We start from the raw sequence: 17,516 nt of genomic DNA on the forward strand, positions 1-17,516 counted from the left end.
AGTAAACCATCTTCAGTTTTTAATAATGTTCAAACAAATTTTATTATTATAGGCGCACATGTAGTTGTGTGGTAAGAAGCTTTCTTCCCAGCCACATAGTTCCAGGTTCAGTCCCATTGCGCAACACCTTGGGCAAGTGTCTTCTGCTATAGCCTTGGGCTAACCAAAGCCTTGTAAGTGGATTTGGTAGACAGAAACTGAAAGAAGCCTGTCATGTTTGTGTTTATTTGTCCCATGCCACCACTTGATAATAGGTGTTGGTTTGTTTACGTCCCCATAACTTATCAGTTTGGCAAATGAGACCAATAGAATAAGTACCAAGCTTTAAAAAAAAATAAGTGCTGGGGTTGATTCATTTGACAAAAATTCTTCAAGGCAGTACCCCAGCATGGCCACAAACTAATGATTGAAATAAGTAAAAGATAAAATATTATATATGAAGGAAAACTTCTGTTTTACACATACATATTTGTTTCAAATTTTATGATATGAATATATGAGTAAAAATGAAAAACTTTGATATATTGCCTTGTTAATTTAACAGACTGACTTGGCATGATATAACCTTCATAATTTTTCAGAAAATCTATGTTCCTGGAGATAATGATATTGGGGGTGAAGGCTTTGACAGAAGAACAAGTGAAAAGATATCACGCTTTGAAAGATACTTTGAATATTTAACTGGAGCTGTTAAATTCCGATTTGCTTCTTTTTTCAAGGTATGCTTTTTCCTTTTTTGTAATCATCATTGTTTAACCTATATATTTGTTAGTTTTTAATATATAATTTTTAAACAATTACTTGTCCAGCTCTTCATGTACTCTTTATGATAAAGAATACCAGCATAATATATTTACCAGGAGAAGAAGCTTTACTATCTATCACTTAGTTTATCATCATCATCATTTATTGTCCACTTTTCCATGCTTGCATGGGTTAAGTGGAATTTATTGAAGCAAGTTTTCTATGGCTGAATGCCCTTCCTATCACCAACCCTCATCCGTTTCTAAGCAAGGTAATGTTTCCCATGGCCAGACATGTTTTTCACGCAAACTCAAACTCATTGCAGTGAGATTCATTTACAACTATCACATGAGGTCAAGTTAAGAGTACATGCACACATACAACACATATATACAATGGGCTTCTTTCAGTCTACCAAGTCTTCTCATAAAGTTTTTGGTTAAGTTAAAGTAGAAGACATCTGCCCAAGATGCTGCACTGTGGAATTGAACCCAAGGCCATATGATTGGAAAGCTTTCTTCCCAACACAGGTGTCTATAGCAAGCCTCCTGTGTCTGTTTCTCTCAACACTGGCATAAAGCCACCTCCCTCTCTATTACAACACCTCTCAATCAAGGGATTTGTCTCTTTGTTTTGCGAGTTACTTGGCAATCTCACTGAACTGGTGTCACAAGAAAAGCACTCAGTACACTGTAAAATGATTGGCATAAGGAAGGCATCCAGCTGTAGAAACCATGCCAAAGCAGACATTGGAGCTTGACTCAATGCTCTGGTTTGTTTGATCATATCAAACCATCCAACCAGTGCCAGTATGGAAGATAGACTTCCATGATGATGATTGTGTGTGTGTGTATATGTGTATATATATATATATATATATACATATACACCGGAGTAACAAAACTGTCCGATTAACAGGAATGTGAAACTCCGAGTAACAGTCGTTTGTTATATTTCTGCTGCTTTTAAATAACGTATATATATATTTAGTAGAAAGTGGGTTATACATCTTTAGATTGTATACCTGACTTTCTACTGTAAAATTAAAGAAATTGACGGAACGCTGAACTCCAGACTAAACAACTTAAACAACATTTATTTAGGTGATAAAACATACATATCTTTAGTTATACATCTTTAGAGCTGTCGCGTATAAGACCGAAAGATGTAGAGACAGCTTTAAACACACGTCCATGCTCAATCGCTGGGCAGGGAGAAAGAGAATGAATTGAGTGGGAAAACGCTTGCTTGTTTAATTCTACGCATGCGTAAGACTACGCATGCGCAGGCGTTACTACAGATATATATATATATATATATATATATATACATATATATATATAAATTTGAGGGGATAGTTATAATCAAGCACTTCATATAAAAACCTGATTAGTATAGTATTCAGTTAACTGAATAAACATCAGTTAAACTCCAATAGATTATAAAGGAGACCACTTTGTAAATCCAAGGTACAATCCAATATGTATAAAATATGTTTCTTGGTCAGTTAACATATATTCTTTTGACATTTCAAATGCTTAGAAGTTCACTCATGAAGGCTTGTATACATCATGTCTGTTTGCACAGAGTTAGTACATCTATGAAGTGTTTGTCATCATTTAATGTCCACCTTCCATGTGTCAAATAATGATGTCCAACAAGATGAACAAGCAATAATAATTAAAATGTTTGTTTACTGAAATGATTGTAACATCAATTTGAATTTCTGTTTTCCTCATTTTAATTATTATATGTGTGTGTGTTTAAATTTGTGTATATGTGTTTGTATACCTCATTCACTGACTGGAACCAGTTAAAAGATTTTAAAAAAAGGGAAGGACTCCTTGGTCCATCTAGAAAAGAAGGACTGATAAATAGTTTTGGGGTTACTTTTAATGGCAAGGAGAGAAAAGCATTGTGTTCACCAAATTTATACGAAATAACTATACATATATATAATATGAGTCCATGCATATATAAATGTTATATATTTTTTAGTTGGACGTCCGTTTCTTTGAACCATTTTTACCCAAGCACAAGAAGATACTTCAAGAAGTTGGTGAAGAAATTTACATGCCATTCCGAATCATTTTGAACCATGAATCAATTTCTCCGAAACTAAAGAGCCATATTTATCCTGTAAGTATTCTTTAACTTAATGGCACATTGTAGATTTTTTTTTCCTTCCCTACAAAAAAAAAAAAAATCTACAAGTTTATGATCCAACAGGACTGATGGTGTTTGCAAAGAAATTGGCAGGGAGATGTTTCGTTTGTTTGTTTTTATTAAGGATTTTGAAATCTTTTTAGAATTGTAGAAAAAATTTTATTTGAAACATCTGACTTATGTTTTCTGTCATTTTGGTTGAATTATTTTTATTATTTTTTTTATTATTTCAATTTTACTATTTTTAAGTCATGAGAGGATCATTGCATGTAGCTCTATTTCAGCTCAGCTTAGCTTTAGGTAGCGAGTAATGAATTAAGATTGATGTGATCAGTGGTCAGTTTAAATTATGTTGATGTTTATAAGCTTCATTGGAAATCCACAGATAGATATAATTTTGAGAAAGAAGGATTAGGCAAAGTGTATAGTTTAGGAATGGGTGAAATGTTTACCTAGTGCAGGAAATGTGACAGACTGATAAGAGGAAGAGAGATGAGCAACAAATGGATATAGATTGAGCAGTATGCAGTAGTTCAGAGAGGAAAACTGAACCTTTAACCATATTTCTGTTAATATACCCTACCTTTGTATCAATTAATTTTGAAAATAATGAAGAATTCAGAAGAATAACTTTGCCTGTATTAAGCTAATGTTTGGAATAAATTAACATGAAATTTTTTATGGAAGTTTTTAATTTAGATCACTTTAACTCTTTTGTCACCATACATTGCCTTTTGTTTCAATTGATTTTGAAAATAATGAAGAATTTATTAAGATACCGTATTTGGTGGCATATAAGATATACTCCTACTTTACAAGTGTATTTTGTAGAAAAAAACAAATTCAATGTGTTCCATCATACATTTGGTATCCCATTTATACAGGGTGGGGCTGAGAGGACAGATGTTTTTGAAAAATTCACAAAATCATTAATTTTAGCTGCAAGCAAATTTTATTGTGTTTGTATTGAATTAGAATTTGTCAAAATCAAGTATGAAAAACAACATCCATCATGTGGTGTCCATTTTCATTAATGCATTTCTCAAACCTTGTCTGACATGTTCCACATTTTCCAGGGTCCGTACCATTCGTAGTGCTCCCACTGGTTGCCTGTTCATTAGAGTACCTTGTGTATGAAGTACATTTACCCAACATAATATTGTATTACGGGTAGGAACAGCCTGATTTCGGTGAATGTTGAAGTGGTGCCAAAACTCATGCTGAACTGCTGTGTCAGACTCGTTATTCTTCACATAACTGTTGTAGGTAAACATGTGATGCTCTATCGTCCACAGCGCTATAGCCTCACCTGAAACATTTAGCGTTCGTTTTCCATGCTGGCTTGGGTTGGATGATTTGACAGGAGCTGGCTGGCCAGGGAGCTGTCCAGACCTCAGTTGTCTGTTATGACATGGTTTCTACAGCCGGATGCCCTTCCTAATACCAACCACTTTACAGAGAGTGCTGGTGCATTTGCGCAGCACTAACACAAGTGCATTTTATGTGGCACCAGTACAAGTGCCTTTTATGAGGTACCGGAACGTGTAAAGGACAAGCCTGTATGTATTGATTACAGTGATTTTACTTAGATATTTATATTTATATATACAGTAACTGTCATTATTTAACTGGCATTTGGAACATAAATTAACATGGAATTTTAATGAAAAGTTTTGATTTAATTTAATTAGATATGAAATTTGTATCACAGAACTTGGGTAGTTCTCATGCAGTTTGGTATCAAATAGATTAATAGTGGAAACAGCAAATAAAACAGTCTGGAACATACATTTTTATTTGATGTATTATCATCAGTATTATGTTCATTTAGAGGAACTTACTGTGTTATAAGTATCCAATTTTATACAATCAAATGGCATCAGATAATAAATAGCAGTAATTTCAAAATACCTGTTTTTCAATGGCTGATTCTGTTTGATTTCCAAACTGAAGACATGAGCAGTTTACATTGCAAATTGTTCATGAAAAAAAAATATGTGAATTATTTTTTTCCTTCGTATCATGTATACTTTTGTAATCAAAAAATATATGATATGAAGAAAGAACAAATAATTCATATTATTTTCCATTATATTACAGGGATTTCATTTTTTCTTAGACAGGGTTCTTTGCTGTCTTGGCCTAAAGCTTTATATCTAAACTGTATATAATAATACTTATATAAATTGTGGTTGATTGATTTCTCTAGTCACACTTCACATTGTATAGGAAAAGGAGCAGAAAGTACAAGAAATATACAGAGAAAGTTAACATAAGAGGTGCAGGATGAGTGCATGTACTAGGCTTGCCTGTCACCAAGCCTAGTATGTGCAATTGCTATAGTTATACAATATTTTTACGATAGCTAACTATTTGTCATTTATTTAAAGGTTAGTTGAGTTAGAGGCTAAAATAAACATCTAAGGGATAGAAGTATCCATTACACTACCAGTATATTACCTATATTTAACCATGGGCATACATATGCAAACATATTATGTTCATAAGTTATAGGTAAAGACAAGGATAAACATGGGTTTATCAAGAATCTGTTTTCCTTAAATATTTATTTATATTTTATTAATTTGAATGTTTTTTTCAAATTCAAAAAAATTTTTTGGGTCAGTATTTATTTTACATTTACTTATTTTGCTTTCTTGGTTAATTTTTGCTTTTTTGCTTATAATCCTAATTCGCTTTGTTTTTGTCTTAATTTTTTTGCTTTCCATTTTCCTTCTTTAATCTATTTTTCTTGCTTTTTATCCCTTTACCTGTATGATAGCCACCCCTATCTATATGTTCCCCAGTTTTTAATTTTCTGTCCCTTTCTCTTATCCTACCCAAGTCATATCTGCTTCACATGTATTTTATTTAGAATGCAAAACATATCCCTTCCTATCTGAATTAACTACCATAAATCAAACATTTTTGTATTGACATTCAGTTAAAGCACTGTTTAGTGTTAACTCATTTCTTGTGGTAAAAAGAAACATAATCTCAAAAAAGAGTTTAACTCCTCCATTCATTCCTGATTATTTATTTATAAATTATTTAAAATGTCTAAAGGCCAGTCTTTACTGTTGGATTCATATTCATAAACTATTAGTGTGTGTGTGTGCATGTGCTTAGCACATGCACACAAGACAAAAAGAAAAGAGGAGGAAGTAGTTTATAGGTGTTAGTTACAACATCTCATTATGACTATTGAAATATTTAATTAAACATCTTATTACTCTATTATTAAAATTAATATTTCAATTAAAATTGCATTCATTTTAATTAATGAAATTATAATTAATTGCATTCATTTTAATAATAGAACGACTCATGACATTAAAAAAGTTTTTGACTTCTTTTGTCATTTGAAATTATCCTTTTTTTTAACATATGGGATGTCTTAGGTTTTTTTTTTTATTCAGTTAAAAACAAGAAGTAAGAATTTGTTTTTGAAGATGCTTTAGTCATGTCGTGTCTCAATATTATTCCGGACGTTTGACATATTCCACCATGACAAGCAATGAATCAAAAATGAGGCATTACTCTTTCTTAGAATATTTATCATTTCACCTTAATGAGCCCTGTTGAATATGAGAATTTAGTGTTGAATTAGTGATCATTAGGACAAACCTCATTACAAGCCATTGTGTGTTACTTGTGTACAAAACCTAATGTTTTCTTATTTCAGCCTTCTTAACTTGTACTCTCTCTTTTATTCCTTTGTTAAGAGATTAGCATAAAGAAAATCAACAACCATATCAACAAATACCATCCCAGCAACAGTAATACTGACTAATAGGAAAAGTAAAGATTGTATGTCTTGTACAGATGAAAGAAAAATGTACTTAATACATCATTGTTTCATCACCATCCTCTTTTCCCTGTTTGCATGAGTCAGATGGAATTCATTGAAGTAGATTTTCTACTGCTGGTTACCTCTTCCTGTTAATAACCTTGACTCATTTTCTCCAATCTATCAAACAATAAAACAACCCAGACATAGTTATGAGCCCCTTTCATTTACTAAGATAGTGCAACATTATCAAGACATGTCAAGAAACCAGGACATGCTTTTGTAGTGACTGCAAGCATACAACATGTATTTAATATTTCAAATAGAAACGTTAATTTTCAATAGTAACACTCTTATTTTCCATGTACCTTACAAAAAGGGTTCCATCTTTCATGCAGAAACATCAGTAGGCTTCACTACTAAAGTGTTAAGGAAGAACTGTAATACAAGAATAAAACCCACAAAAACATGAATGTAACATCTAATATGGGGAAAAGCATCTAAATGTTTGTTCATAAAAAAAAAAGCATATCTCCTCCAACCACAAATACTGCAAGCTGTTCAACAGAAACATTGTAAAAGTGAATTATAGCTGTAAGAGAAAACACTTCTAAGCTTAAAGTAATAGCAGCAATTGTAAGAGATAATCCAAACCAGAATTCAACTATAGCAGTCCTACATCATGTCATTTAATAGCCAATGCCTTACCAAGCTTAAATATCTGTAATGATAGGAAATAAATGAAGTTTGCTGAAAATATCATTAAAAGCAAACACACCTTATCGACATAACGTTCAGAAATGAAACACCTCCTACCTTACTAAGTCAACAACTTTGTCTGATTTTTGCACTATAAACCCTTTCAAATATAAACAAGATAAAATCTTGTATCTGTTAAAAACTACCTACTGCATTTAAGAATAACCTTAATTTTTGTTAAGTTATCACACCTTACTGACACTGACCAATAACAGAGAGGCAGGCAAATGAACAAAATTCTGACCATTAGAATCCTAAATATCTTAGTGGTCTCCCTGAAGAACAAACAAGAAACAGGAAAACTCAGGCAAGTGAAGTTGCAGCTTCAAATGAAGGAATATATAAAAAGATTGATTCCATTTGCAGTATGCCCTTCTTTAACAGAAATTTGTGTAGTTTAGTAGAAGAAATTCATCATCATTGTGATTTTAACGTCCACTTTTCCATGTTTGCATGACTCACACAGAATTTGTTGAGGCAGATTTACTATGGCCTGATGCTCTTCCTCTCACCAACCCTCACCTATTTTTAAGCAAATTAATATTTCTCCATTGCTGGACATGTTTGCATGGAAAATTGGAAAGAAAGTGATGCTTGTTTATAAGTTTCACATGATGTCAAGACAAGGACACACACACAAACACATCTCTAGTTCTTCATTGCACATATATTTACACATGCATGTATTTATATGTACATACATTCATAAACGACAAGCCTTTTTCAGTTTCTGTCTCAAGGCTTTGATTGGCCTAGGATTATAGTAGAAGTGGTTTGCCCAAGAGGTCTTGCAGCAGGACTAAAACCCCAAATCAAGTGGTTATGAAGCAAATTTCTTAGCCACTCATAATTAGTAATTGTTATTCAGTTGATTATCTTCATTATTAAGTGTAGGAATCAAAGTGTAAAGTTTATTGTTTTAGCCATATATGAAACTTTATCTCTTTTCTTGTTATTAATTCTAATTTCTAAATCTCTTGAACCTGAATTCAAAATTCAGATGAAGTTCTTTACAAAAATCTTGCCAGGAACTGTAGAAATGTGAAAGGAATTTGAACTGGTAATATCAAAAATTATAATGAACTTTACTTTCTGATTGAGAGTTATAATTGATTGCATCAACATGGAATCAGTCAAATGATTAAAAAGTTAATAATGATTATCTCGTCAAAGAGAGTACAGTGTACTGGTAAAAAAAAAACTAGATTTTCATTTAACTTGCCAATCTAGCCATGGATAGATGTTATAATTCACTACTGTTGGTTGCAGTCAATATATAATTGACAAATATTTATAAGCTTGCAGTAAGTGCTAAGTTTATTTAAATGGACATAGAGAAGGCAAAAGGAAATATCTTCAAGTCACTATATGAACATGAAAGTTTTTTAAATGATACTGCCATGTACACAGAAGTTTACTAGATATTTTACCACAATATGTATGAAAATAATCAGACAAGTTCAATACAGTAAGCATTGCATCTAAGAGGCAATGTAGTGTCTCATATTAATGTGTAACATTGCCATTACTTGATTTACTTGTCATATAAATCTCAGTGATAGCATACTGCAAACGAACTGAAAAATTTACTTAGGTCTAAAAATCATAACTACATAAAATATTGACGATGTTTATCATGGGTTGGCTCCTTTTTATTGTGTTCTTAACAGATTTGCAACATCAAATCTTGATCCTGTGTAAACTTATTTGTAAGACCCAGTGTTCTCAGATTTGTTCAAATTTCTCTTCTTTAATTTTCTGTGGTTTACCTTAAATACATGGACCTTTCATCACCAATTTAACATTTTCTTAATGTGCATGCATCATCCATTTGCATTACATGTGCAAATCAACATTGTTGTTGCTCTTGCATACTTGTGTTGATGTCTTTGATGTCCAGTTGCATGGATTGTATAAGTGGAGTTATAATAATGTACCATGAGCTGGTGATTGATGGTAAAGTAGAAATGAATCGATTAAGACTTGAAAAGAACAAATCATTTGATCATTAAGCTTTAGAGATAAAACGAGCAAGAATTAGAATAGCTGGAGAAAGACACTTTTATTTCATTTCATTAATTCACTTTTGTATTCTATTTATTTATTAAAATTTAAAAACTTGGATTTAAATGAGTTCTTAGAATCTGAGGTAGATTTCATTTTTCACTCACGTTTTACTATATTCAGGAATGTAGAAGAAAAATTATTTACTTTCATCTTGTCTTCTCAGCTGATCAACAAGTACAAGTATGAAATAGAACCTCTGTCTCCAAAGAAGTCTATGAAATCAATCAATTTATAAAATTTAATTGGATGAAATTTAATGTTTCCTTTAAAATTAGTGACTACAAATCTTTCCAGTCATCCTCTACTCTTAAATTCTTATCTGAAAAATGTATCCATATACAATCCTTCAAATCTATTTTCTCTTCTTACCAGAAAAACCTTCTTGCAACTAAGTTCTTGGCTTGTGAAAATGCTTATAAGAAAACACCAATCTAATTATCATTTTAATTACATAATGTTGGTGAATGTTTTTTGCTAAAAAGTATTGTGAAACAGTTGCAGATTGAATTGTCTTGCTAAGGTAGGTCTTCTGCTCCTCAAATGTTAGTCCAGTAAATGCTATTTTCATGAACCTCCTTTGTTATATTCATTATCAGTTTTGGAATTGCTCTAATTTAAATACTATTTGTTAATCATTAAAAATTCTTGAATTGTAGTCACTTACAAAAAAAAGTAGATGCTTTATTACATATTTTGACAAACTACACAAAATTGACTATTAAATTTGTGTATTACTTATATAAAGTAAGCTATTTTTCTTTTTTTTTTTTTACATATTTTACTAACTTTTGAAACGGAAAAACTGTTTATCATATATATATATATATATATATATATATAGAGAGAGAGAGAGAGAGAGAGAGAGAGAGATAGATAGATAAAAAGCAAATAAGTAACAAGAATGTCCAAATATCAGTGCATTACGGCCGTTTCAAGCGGCTCCATTTAATTGATCAGTGCAAACATTACATCAATTTGAAATAAACTGCTCTCCTCGGAAGCATATGGCCATATAGATTTCCAACATACAGGATACTCCATTATAATTTCTTAGCAAATTTTTCATCAGTACTAGAGACTAAAATAATTATATTGCTTCTTTTTCCTATTATTGTAGCAAAATGAATTTAGGGAAAAAATACCTAAAGCCAACTATAATTTAGAGCAGCAGAAGAAAATAATGGGGGTCAAGAAAGAGGAGTAGTGATATAACTACATTCATCTTTATCCTTATCACATTCAAAAGATCCAATGCAGTAAGTAGTCTGTATATATATGAGCATTGTAGTTTGCTTGAAGCATTGTAATTCAGAAGAAAGTAAAAAAGGGAGAAAATAGAAAACTTTTGACAATGCGGAAAGTTTAATAGAATCTTTATGTTTCAGACACGAAGGCCCATCTTCAGAAGAAATGAACAGTTTGAGAAAACTGGACTTTACTTAGACTGTTTTTTTTTTCTTACAAATATGTGCTTTTGTGCCTGAAATATAAAGGTTTTATCAAACTCTCTGCATTGTCAAAAGTTTTCTATTTTCTCTCTTTTTACCTTCTTATATATATATATATATATATACACACACACATGCATATTTAATATTTTTGGATGAATGGGTATATGTTGATTAGGGTGTTGAAGTGCTGAGTAGAGCACTGGCACAGTTTGGGCTACCTGATGTCATCCACTGTCGGGGTGTGTTTCCATTGGATCTACTTCAGGAATTCCACAGTGTTAGTTGAGATAATAATAATAATAATTGCTTAAGTAATGAGAAGATGGATTTGGTATTAATCTTTATTTTTTATTTTGTACAACAGCCATTTTGACCCATCCTGCTACTATCCCTTATGGATGAGACTCCTTTGAACATGTGTTGCATCAATTTTGCAGTCTAGGTCTCATCAGGTACATTTATACATAAAGGTTTGTGTCTCACTAAAGATCCCAAGTTTTGACTACCATGTTGTTATATGCCTGTCCGGTTAGGGAATGAAGCATCACTATAATATTCTATTGCTATTATCTTTTTTCAATGAGAGTTGCAAACTCTTGTAAATATAGACAAATAATTGATGATAAAAAAAGTTTGTAGGGGAAGTTAATGAATGGATAGGGATAGATTGAGTTACATGGGGTTTAAGACAGAGGAATGGTATTAGAAAGGAGGGAGAGGTACATATGCAAACTGTAAGTGGGCTTATTGATATATTTAAATAAAAGTATTTCTCAAGAATGCTTCATAGATGCTATGCTTCATAGATGCTATGCTTCATAGATTCATTTGTGTGTGTGTGTGTGTGTATACTCACACATACATGCAGACACACATATATGTATACACATGTATATCTAGTCACACATGTTTATTTATTTATTTTTTTAATTTTTTTATAGAATACTCATAAGCCAAAAACATGAATATTTTTCTGTGAGATACCAGCATATAAAAAAATATCACTGTCATCAAATTACTTTCAGAAGATTACATACATTAGGAAATACGTTAACTGATATATTCTTAATATGATAACTTGTTTTTTTATTTATTTTTCATTAATCTGATTTTTAAAAGATTGAATTTGTTTCTATATTTTGAATTCAGGTTTTATTACAATTACTTCTTATTTGAAATTATCAAATACAATGTTTTCACAGTAACTAGTTAATCTCAATAATTAAAACATTGTTTGTTTTTTTTATTTAATTAAGGTATTGTCACAAATAATTATTAAGTTATTAGTTGGAGCAGTAGCAAGTTAATTGATCTTTGGGAGAAACAAAGTTATGTTGCCTAATGTTTCAGGTGAAGTGTTACATCATTGTTTTATCTGGTGGCTGGATTGAACAGTGTTGTCTTGGATGTTCTGTGTTTGGGTTGAGTAATGTTGCATTGCTTTATTGAGGTATTATCATTTTTATTTTTTTAAGAAGCAATTCCCGTTATCATGCTTGGGTCACTTATCTGGCTAAAATATATCACGTTGTCTAAGTCAGACTATGCCTGCTTGAAGTATTTTCTACTAATGCAATATTTATGCCTTTATACTCTGCATTACTAACTGAATGTCTACTTCATGACACTAAACAGCACTAAGCACTTCCTATTCCATGTGGAAATTCTCTTTGCCTATCCTGACCCTTAGATGATATTTTGCTAAAAAAGCTGCTTCTGCTTCCTCCCTTTTCTTTTTGTCATATTTTGTACCCAAAATGTTCAGTTTGCTATGAAAGTATCATTTTAGTATTCCTATGTGTTGCAGCTATTGAAGCCCATTCGACCACACATGGTCATATCTGGTCACTGGCACAAGGTAATTTTGTTTTACATTATTTTCTTTTAATATATCTTATTCCCTACTGCTTGATTTCTAACATGATTTCTTTTATAACAATTAAAAAGTTTGTCTCTTGCAATGAAAATCAATATTATGTTAAGATATACAGCTGTTTCCTGCTGTAAATAAAATGACTTTATTTCAGGATATACATTATATTATTCTCTTTTCACACACTTTACTTCTCTTCAATCCTGTTACAGTATATGAAAGAATAATTCACTATTGAATTTGGCAGAAACTTTCATGACCTGATGATCTACATATTTATTCATCATCATTTAACATCCATCTTCCATACTGACATGGGTTGGACAATATTTCAATATGATCTCAATTTAGTACCATTCTCTTTGGCTGTTTTCTTGCAGTTCATAGTGATCAGATGTGGGCCTTAAAACTAATCTCCAGGTAACCGAACTTCACTCGCTGTCATCCTTTCACTCTTGTTTGCAGTAGCAACTCTCAGTTCCTGTATAACCATATTCTAATAATATCTTAATACATCTCTCAGATGATTCAGATAGTAAAAATTCTGTTGGAAAGATTGGATTTTACTACTTTTTTATGTCCCTTACTGACCTATGTTTTCTCATGACTACTAAATGTCTGCCATAATATCTATGTTTTGAAAGGCAATTTCTTTTACAATTATTTTACATGGTTGCCAAATGAGCTTGTTAACTACACAGTCATACATGCACCTATATATATATATTATCATAAAAAGGTTAATTACCAAATGTAAAAAATGCCATAGTTGCAAACTATAGCTTGTTAATTTTGGAGTTTTGTTCTGTCTCTTTTACCAAAATTACAGCACCTATTTTGTCTGTGAGCTTGCTAGTGGATGTAAAGTTTGGACAGCCAGTACAGAGGTTAGCTAAGAAAGATATTTCAGCATAGATAGAATTGAGATTTTAATGTTATACATTTAACAATAAAATGAAAAAAATAGAAGCAAAACAAACATATCTAATAAAGTTTAACTGATTCACCAAAAATGAAATTAAAAGCTAACAGAGGTAGAGGGAGTTGTGCATATTTCATCAATAAACAAAATTCTATTTTCCCTTTATGTAGGCAAATTTATTCTTGTGTGAGGATTGCTTGTCACAAGAAAATGATGATGGTGATTACTGGCCTGTGACAAAACGTGACCTCACATCAGAAGAAAACTATATTGAAATCAATTCTGATGAGAAAAGTACTTTAGTTGAGATTATGGTGCCTACCTGCAGCTATCGGATGGGTGAACCTAAGATGGGTTATGGTGTTCTGGTTATAAGTAAGTAATATATTATTTTTAAACTTCTGTGAAAAAATATAGTACTTATAAGAGATTTACTTTTTACTTTTTGTTCTTTGTCGCATGCCCGTTTATAGTAAATGTTGATTTAAAGTCTAACTACTAAGGTTTCACATAGGAATTAAGTAAATAACTTGGTAAAGTGGTACAGTATGTAAGAAGTAAATATACAGTTAAAAATAGACTTGAATTAAACTGAAGATATCTGAAAAGTTTTCTCCTCTCCACTTCTGTTAATGTTGATGAGAATGTAGAAGGTATATGACAGAGTTAATGCAAGAGGGTCAGTGTTAAATGAAGTTTAGATATGTATAAACATAGCTGTTATCCATCAAATATACTGGAATGTTATTTGTTCAGATGAGAAAGTGTTGAAAATAAGTTTCAGTTATTATCATTAGGAAATGCATTTGAAGAACCTAGTCTCCTCTAAATTCCCTCCTAGTACTGAAATGCAACTCTTGAATGCACTGTACACATTTAGGTTTGGTATTGTCTGTTAGTCATAACCTATTCATATTGTTGGTTTTCTAGTCAGGATTATCTTCTCTGTCATACTGATTCGGGTCATCTTACTCCAGCACTTAAGATAAAAGAGGTTAAAATTGGAGCTTTTGTATATAAAATTTAACAAATTGTTTGTTACCTAAGTGAAGACATCTAAATGTATGGAAAACATACAGAGTAATGAGAGAGCCACAGCAGAAGTGATGCAAAGAATATCATCAAGATCATTTAAAACCATTTTCCATAGTGACATAGATTTGATGGTTCAATTGGATTTAATAAGTCAGGGGGCTGCGTCAAGCTCAGTATCTGCTTTGGCATAGTTTCTACAGTTGGATGCCCTTCCTAATACCCTGTAAAAAAAAGTATCCTGTACACACTTTACTTTTTTGTGGCACCAGCTCTACTGAAACTGTCAAAAAACTTCGAACCAGATGAGCATGACTTTATAGGTTGTGTTGGAATTAGGTGAAATGCCAAAATAAAGAATTACTAAGAAAGCTGAACCAAGGTAGAACAGAAAATTTTGCAACCCAATTTGCACATAACCCATTGACTGAATGTGAGGAAGTGTAGACACAGCTAATGAATTGTTGCTTTTGCAAATTTATCTGACTCCTAACTTGTTTTTTATTTCTCATTTCTGTTCTCAATTTGCAAATTTTTCACAATGTTTGAGGTCTACACAGGTAACTTCAACTTTGGTTTTCTGCTGCTATTTGTATCATTTAGCTGTGCTCTAGCCTGATTTTTGTGGATTTTTGTGGATTGATTTAATGTGTATCCACAAATTAGATCTTGGTCTTGAGCTGGGGTTTTTAAACCTAACTACCCTTGTCATTAATAACCTATATGTGGGTAGGTGGAGAATGAGTTATATTATTTTTTAGATCACCACTTGAAAATTTCTGTTTCCAAGCTAGGGCCTTCTCTCTTGTATATTATCTGAAACTTCCATGAGTGAATTGAGAGAAAATGTAACTTTGCAGCCAGTGTTAACCCTTTTGTTACCTTATTTCTCTTGGAATACACTGCCTTTATTTTAATTAGTTTTTGAAAATAATGAAGTATTTAGTAAAATAATTTTGTCATTATTAAGCTGATGTTTGGAACATAAATTAACAAGAAATTTTGATGGAAGGTCTTAATTTAAATTATTTTAAAACAGGCATTTTGTATCATAGAATCAAGAATAGTCTCAGGAGGGTTGATATCAAAATGGCTAATAAAGTAGAATAATCCTTCTATGATCAGTAATGTTTATAAATCTATTAATTCATTCTACAAATGTTGTTCTCTTCTCTCTTTATTTTAGATGACAATGGGAATATCAAGTATATGACACTGTGGCTGCCACCAAGATACATCTCGTTATTTATGTATGCTGGATATGCAATATTCCTCTGCATAGTAATTATCTGCCAGATCCTAAGGAAGCTGTTTTCAGCTATGCGGCGATTGCTAACCCGAACACAGGTCAGTCATTATGAGTGATTAGTGATTCACAATGCAATGCCTTAGTCTCGACATCAAACTCTATTGTTGTAAGTATCCTAGGATTATCCTTTCTAAAACTAATTCTAAACTACACTAAAACCCAACAAAACCTAGATCTAAATACTCCTTTTGGATTATATTCCAAACTGATAAAACCATAATCTCTAAATCTGTTATCATTTCCCATCTCTTATAGATCATTAAGGTTTTAAGTCTTATTTCTTTTGACCCTTTTTAATAACATGGTATTTTCTAATAGTAAGCTGGTTCCATGATATAGTGAATAAAATCATTCTAACCATCATCATCATCATCATCCTTTAGCATCTACTGGCATGGGTTAGATGGTTTGACTGGAATTGGTAAGCTGGAGAGCTGCACTGAGTTCCAGTCTGATTTGGTATGGTTTTTACCATGTTATAAATAGTTGTAAATATCCCTGAGTTTAATCATAACCTAGAAGTGTGTTTTATATTTAGACATCATCATCATCATTTTAACATTTATTTTATCCATGCTTGCATGAATTAGGCATAATTTATTTAACCTGCTATGTGTGTGTGTGTGTAATGGATTCTCTCATCAATCTCAACATGTAAGAATCCAACAGCATCGCTATTTGCCTACCTACACAGATGATTTGTTTTCAGTGGTGAAGGCTTGTGTAAGATTAGCCACACTTTTTGGAAATGTTCATAGCAGGAAGTTGATGCAAATTTTGTTACAAATTCAATAAACATACTTCAGGCCTTCTTATTAGAATCCTCTATCTCCTAGGCTAGTTGCCTTCATCATAACTTTGAGTCCTACCAACCTTGGTAGGCTAAATACATATCTGGGTATGAAACCAAAAGTCCTTGTGCATATATGTTGTCATCATCATCATCATCATCATCATCATATAGCATCCGTTTTTCCATGCTGGCATGGTTAAGACAGTTTGACTAGAACTGATAAACCAGAAAGCTGTACCAGGCTCCGGTCTATTTCGGCTTGGTTTCTATGGTTGGATGGCTTTTTTAACACTAACTACTCCATAGAATGTACTGGGTGTCTTTTCTGTGTCGCCAGCACAGGTGCCTTTTACGTGTCACCAGCATGGGTGCCTTACACACATCATCAGCACTAGCCATGACTACAATAGTGTGTGTGTGTGTGTGTGTGTGTGTGTGTGTGTGCTCACGCCATTATACATATACATATAATGGGTTTCGATACATATTCTGTTTATCAATTGCACTTGCAAGACATTTGTCAGCCTGAAGCTATAGTAAAAGGCACTTGCCCATAGTGGAAATAATCCCCAAAATGTGTGATTTGTTTTGTCTTTTTTTTTACCTGCCA

At 32.1% G+C, this 17,516-nt stretch overlaps 1 protein-coding gene across 7 annotated transcripts in view; it reads left to right on the forward strand.

Moving 5' to 3' along the window:
* LOC106873838 (uncharacterized) overlaps positions 1-17,516 on the forward strand; it is a 48,875-nt gene that overhangs the window by 16,372 nt on the left and 14,987 nt on the right. For 2 of the 7 annotated variants that reach the window (XR_016242578.1, XR_008264611.2), the window contains exons 5-9: positions 582-719; positions 2,743-2,883; positions 12,767-12,835; positions 13,943-14,147; positions 15,991-16,219. Coding sequence is in view for 1 of the 7 variants with exons in the window: in XM_014921349.3 (XP_014776835.1) it covers positions 582-719; positions 2,743-2,883; positions 12,767-12,835; positions 13,943-14,147; positions 15,991-16,151 (714 nt within the window). In the remaining 6 variants the exon portion in view is untranslated. The remainder of the gene's footprint in view (positions 1-581; positions 720-2,742; positions 2,884-12,766; positions 12,836-13,942; positions 14,148-15,990; positions 16,220-17,516) is intronic. The other 5 variants (XR_008264610.2, XM_014921349.3, XR_016242579.1 and 2 more) reach the window with 3 other exon arrangements.

Source organism: Octopus bimaculoides, chromosome 7 (assembly GCF_046866305.1).
Source record: "Octopus bimaculoides isolate indiv1 chromosome 7, ASM4686630v1, whole genome shotgun sequence".
Taxonomy (NCBI): Eukaryota; Metazoa; Mollusca; class Cephalopoda; order Octopoda; family Octopodidae; genus Octopus; species Octopus bimaculoides.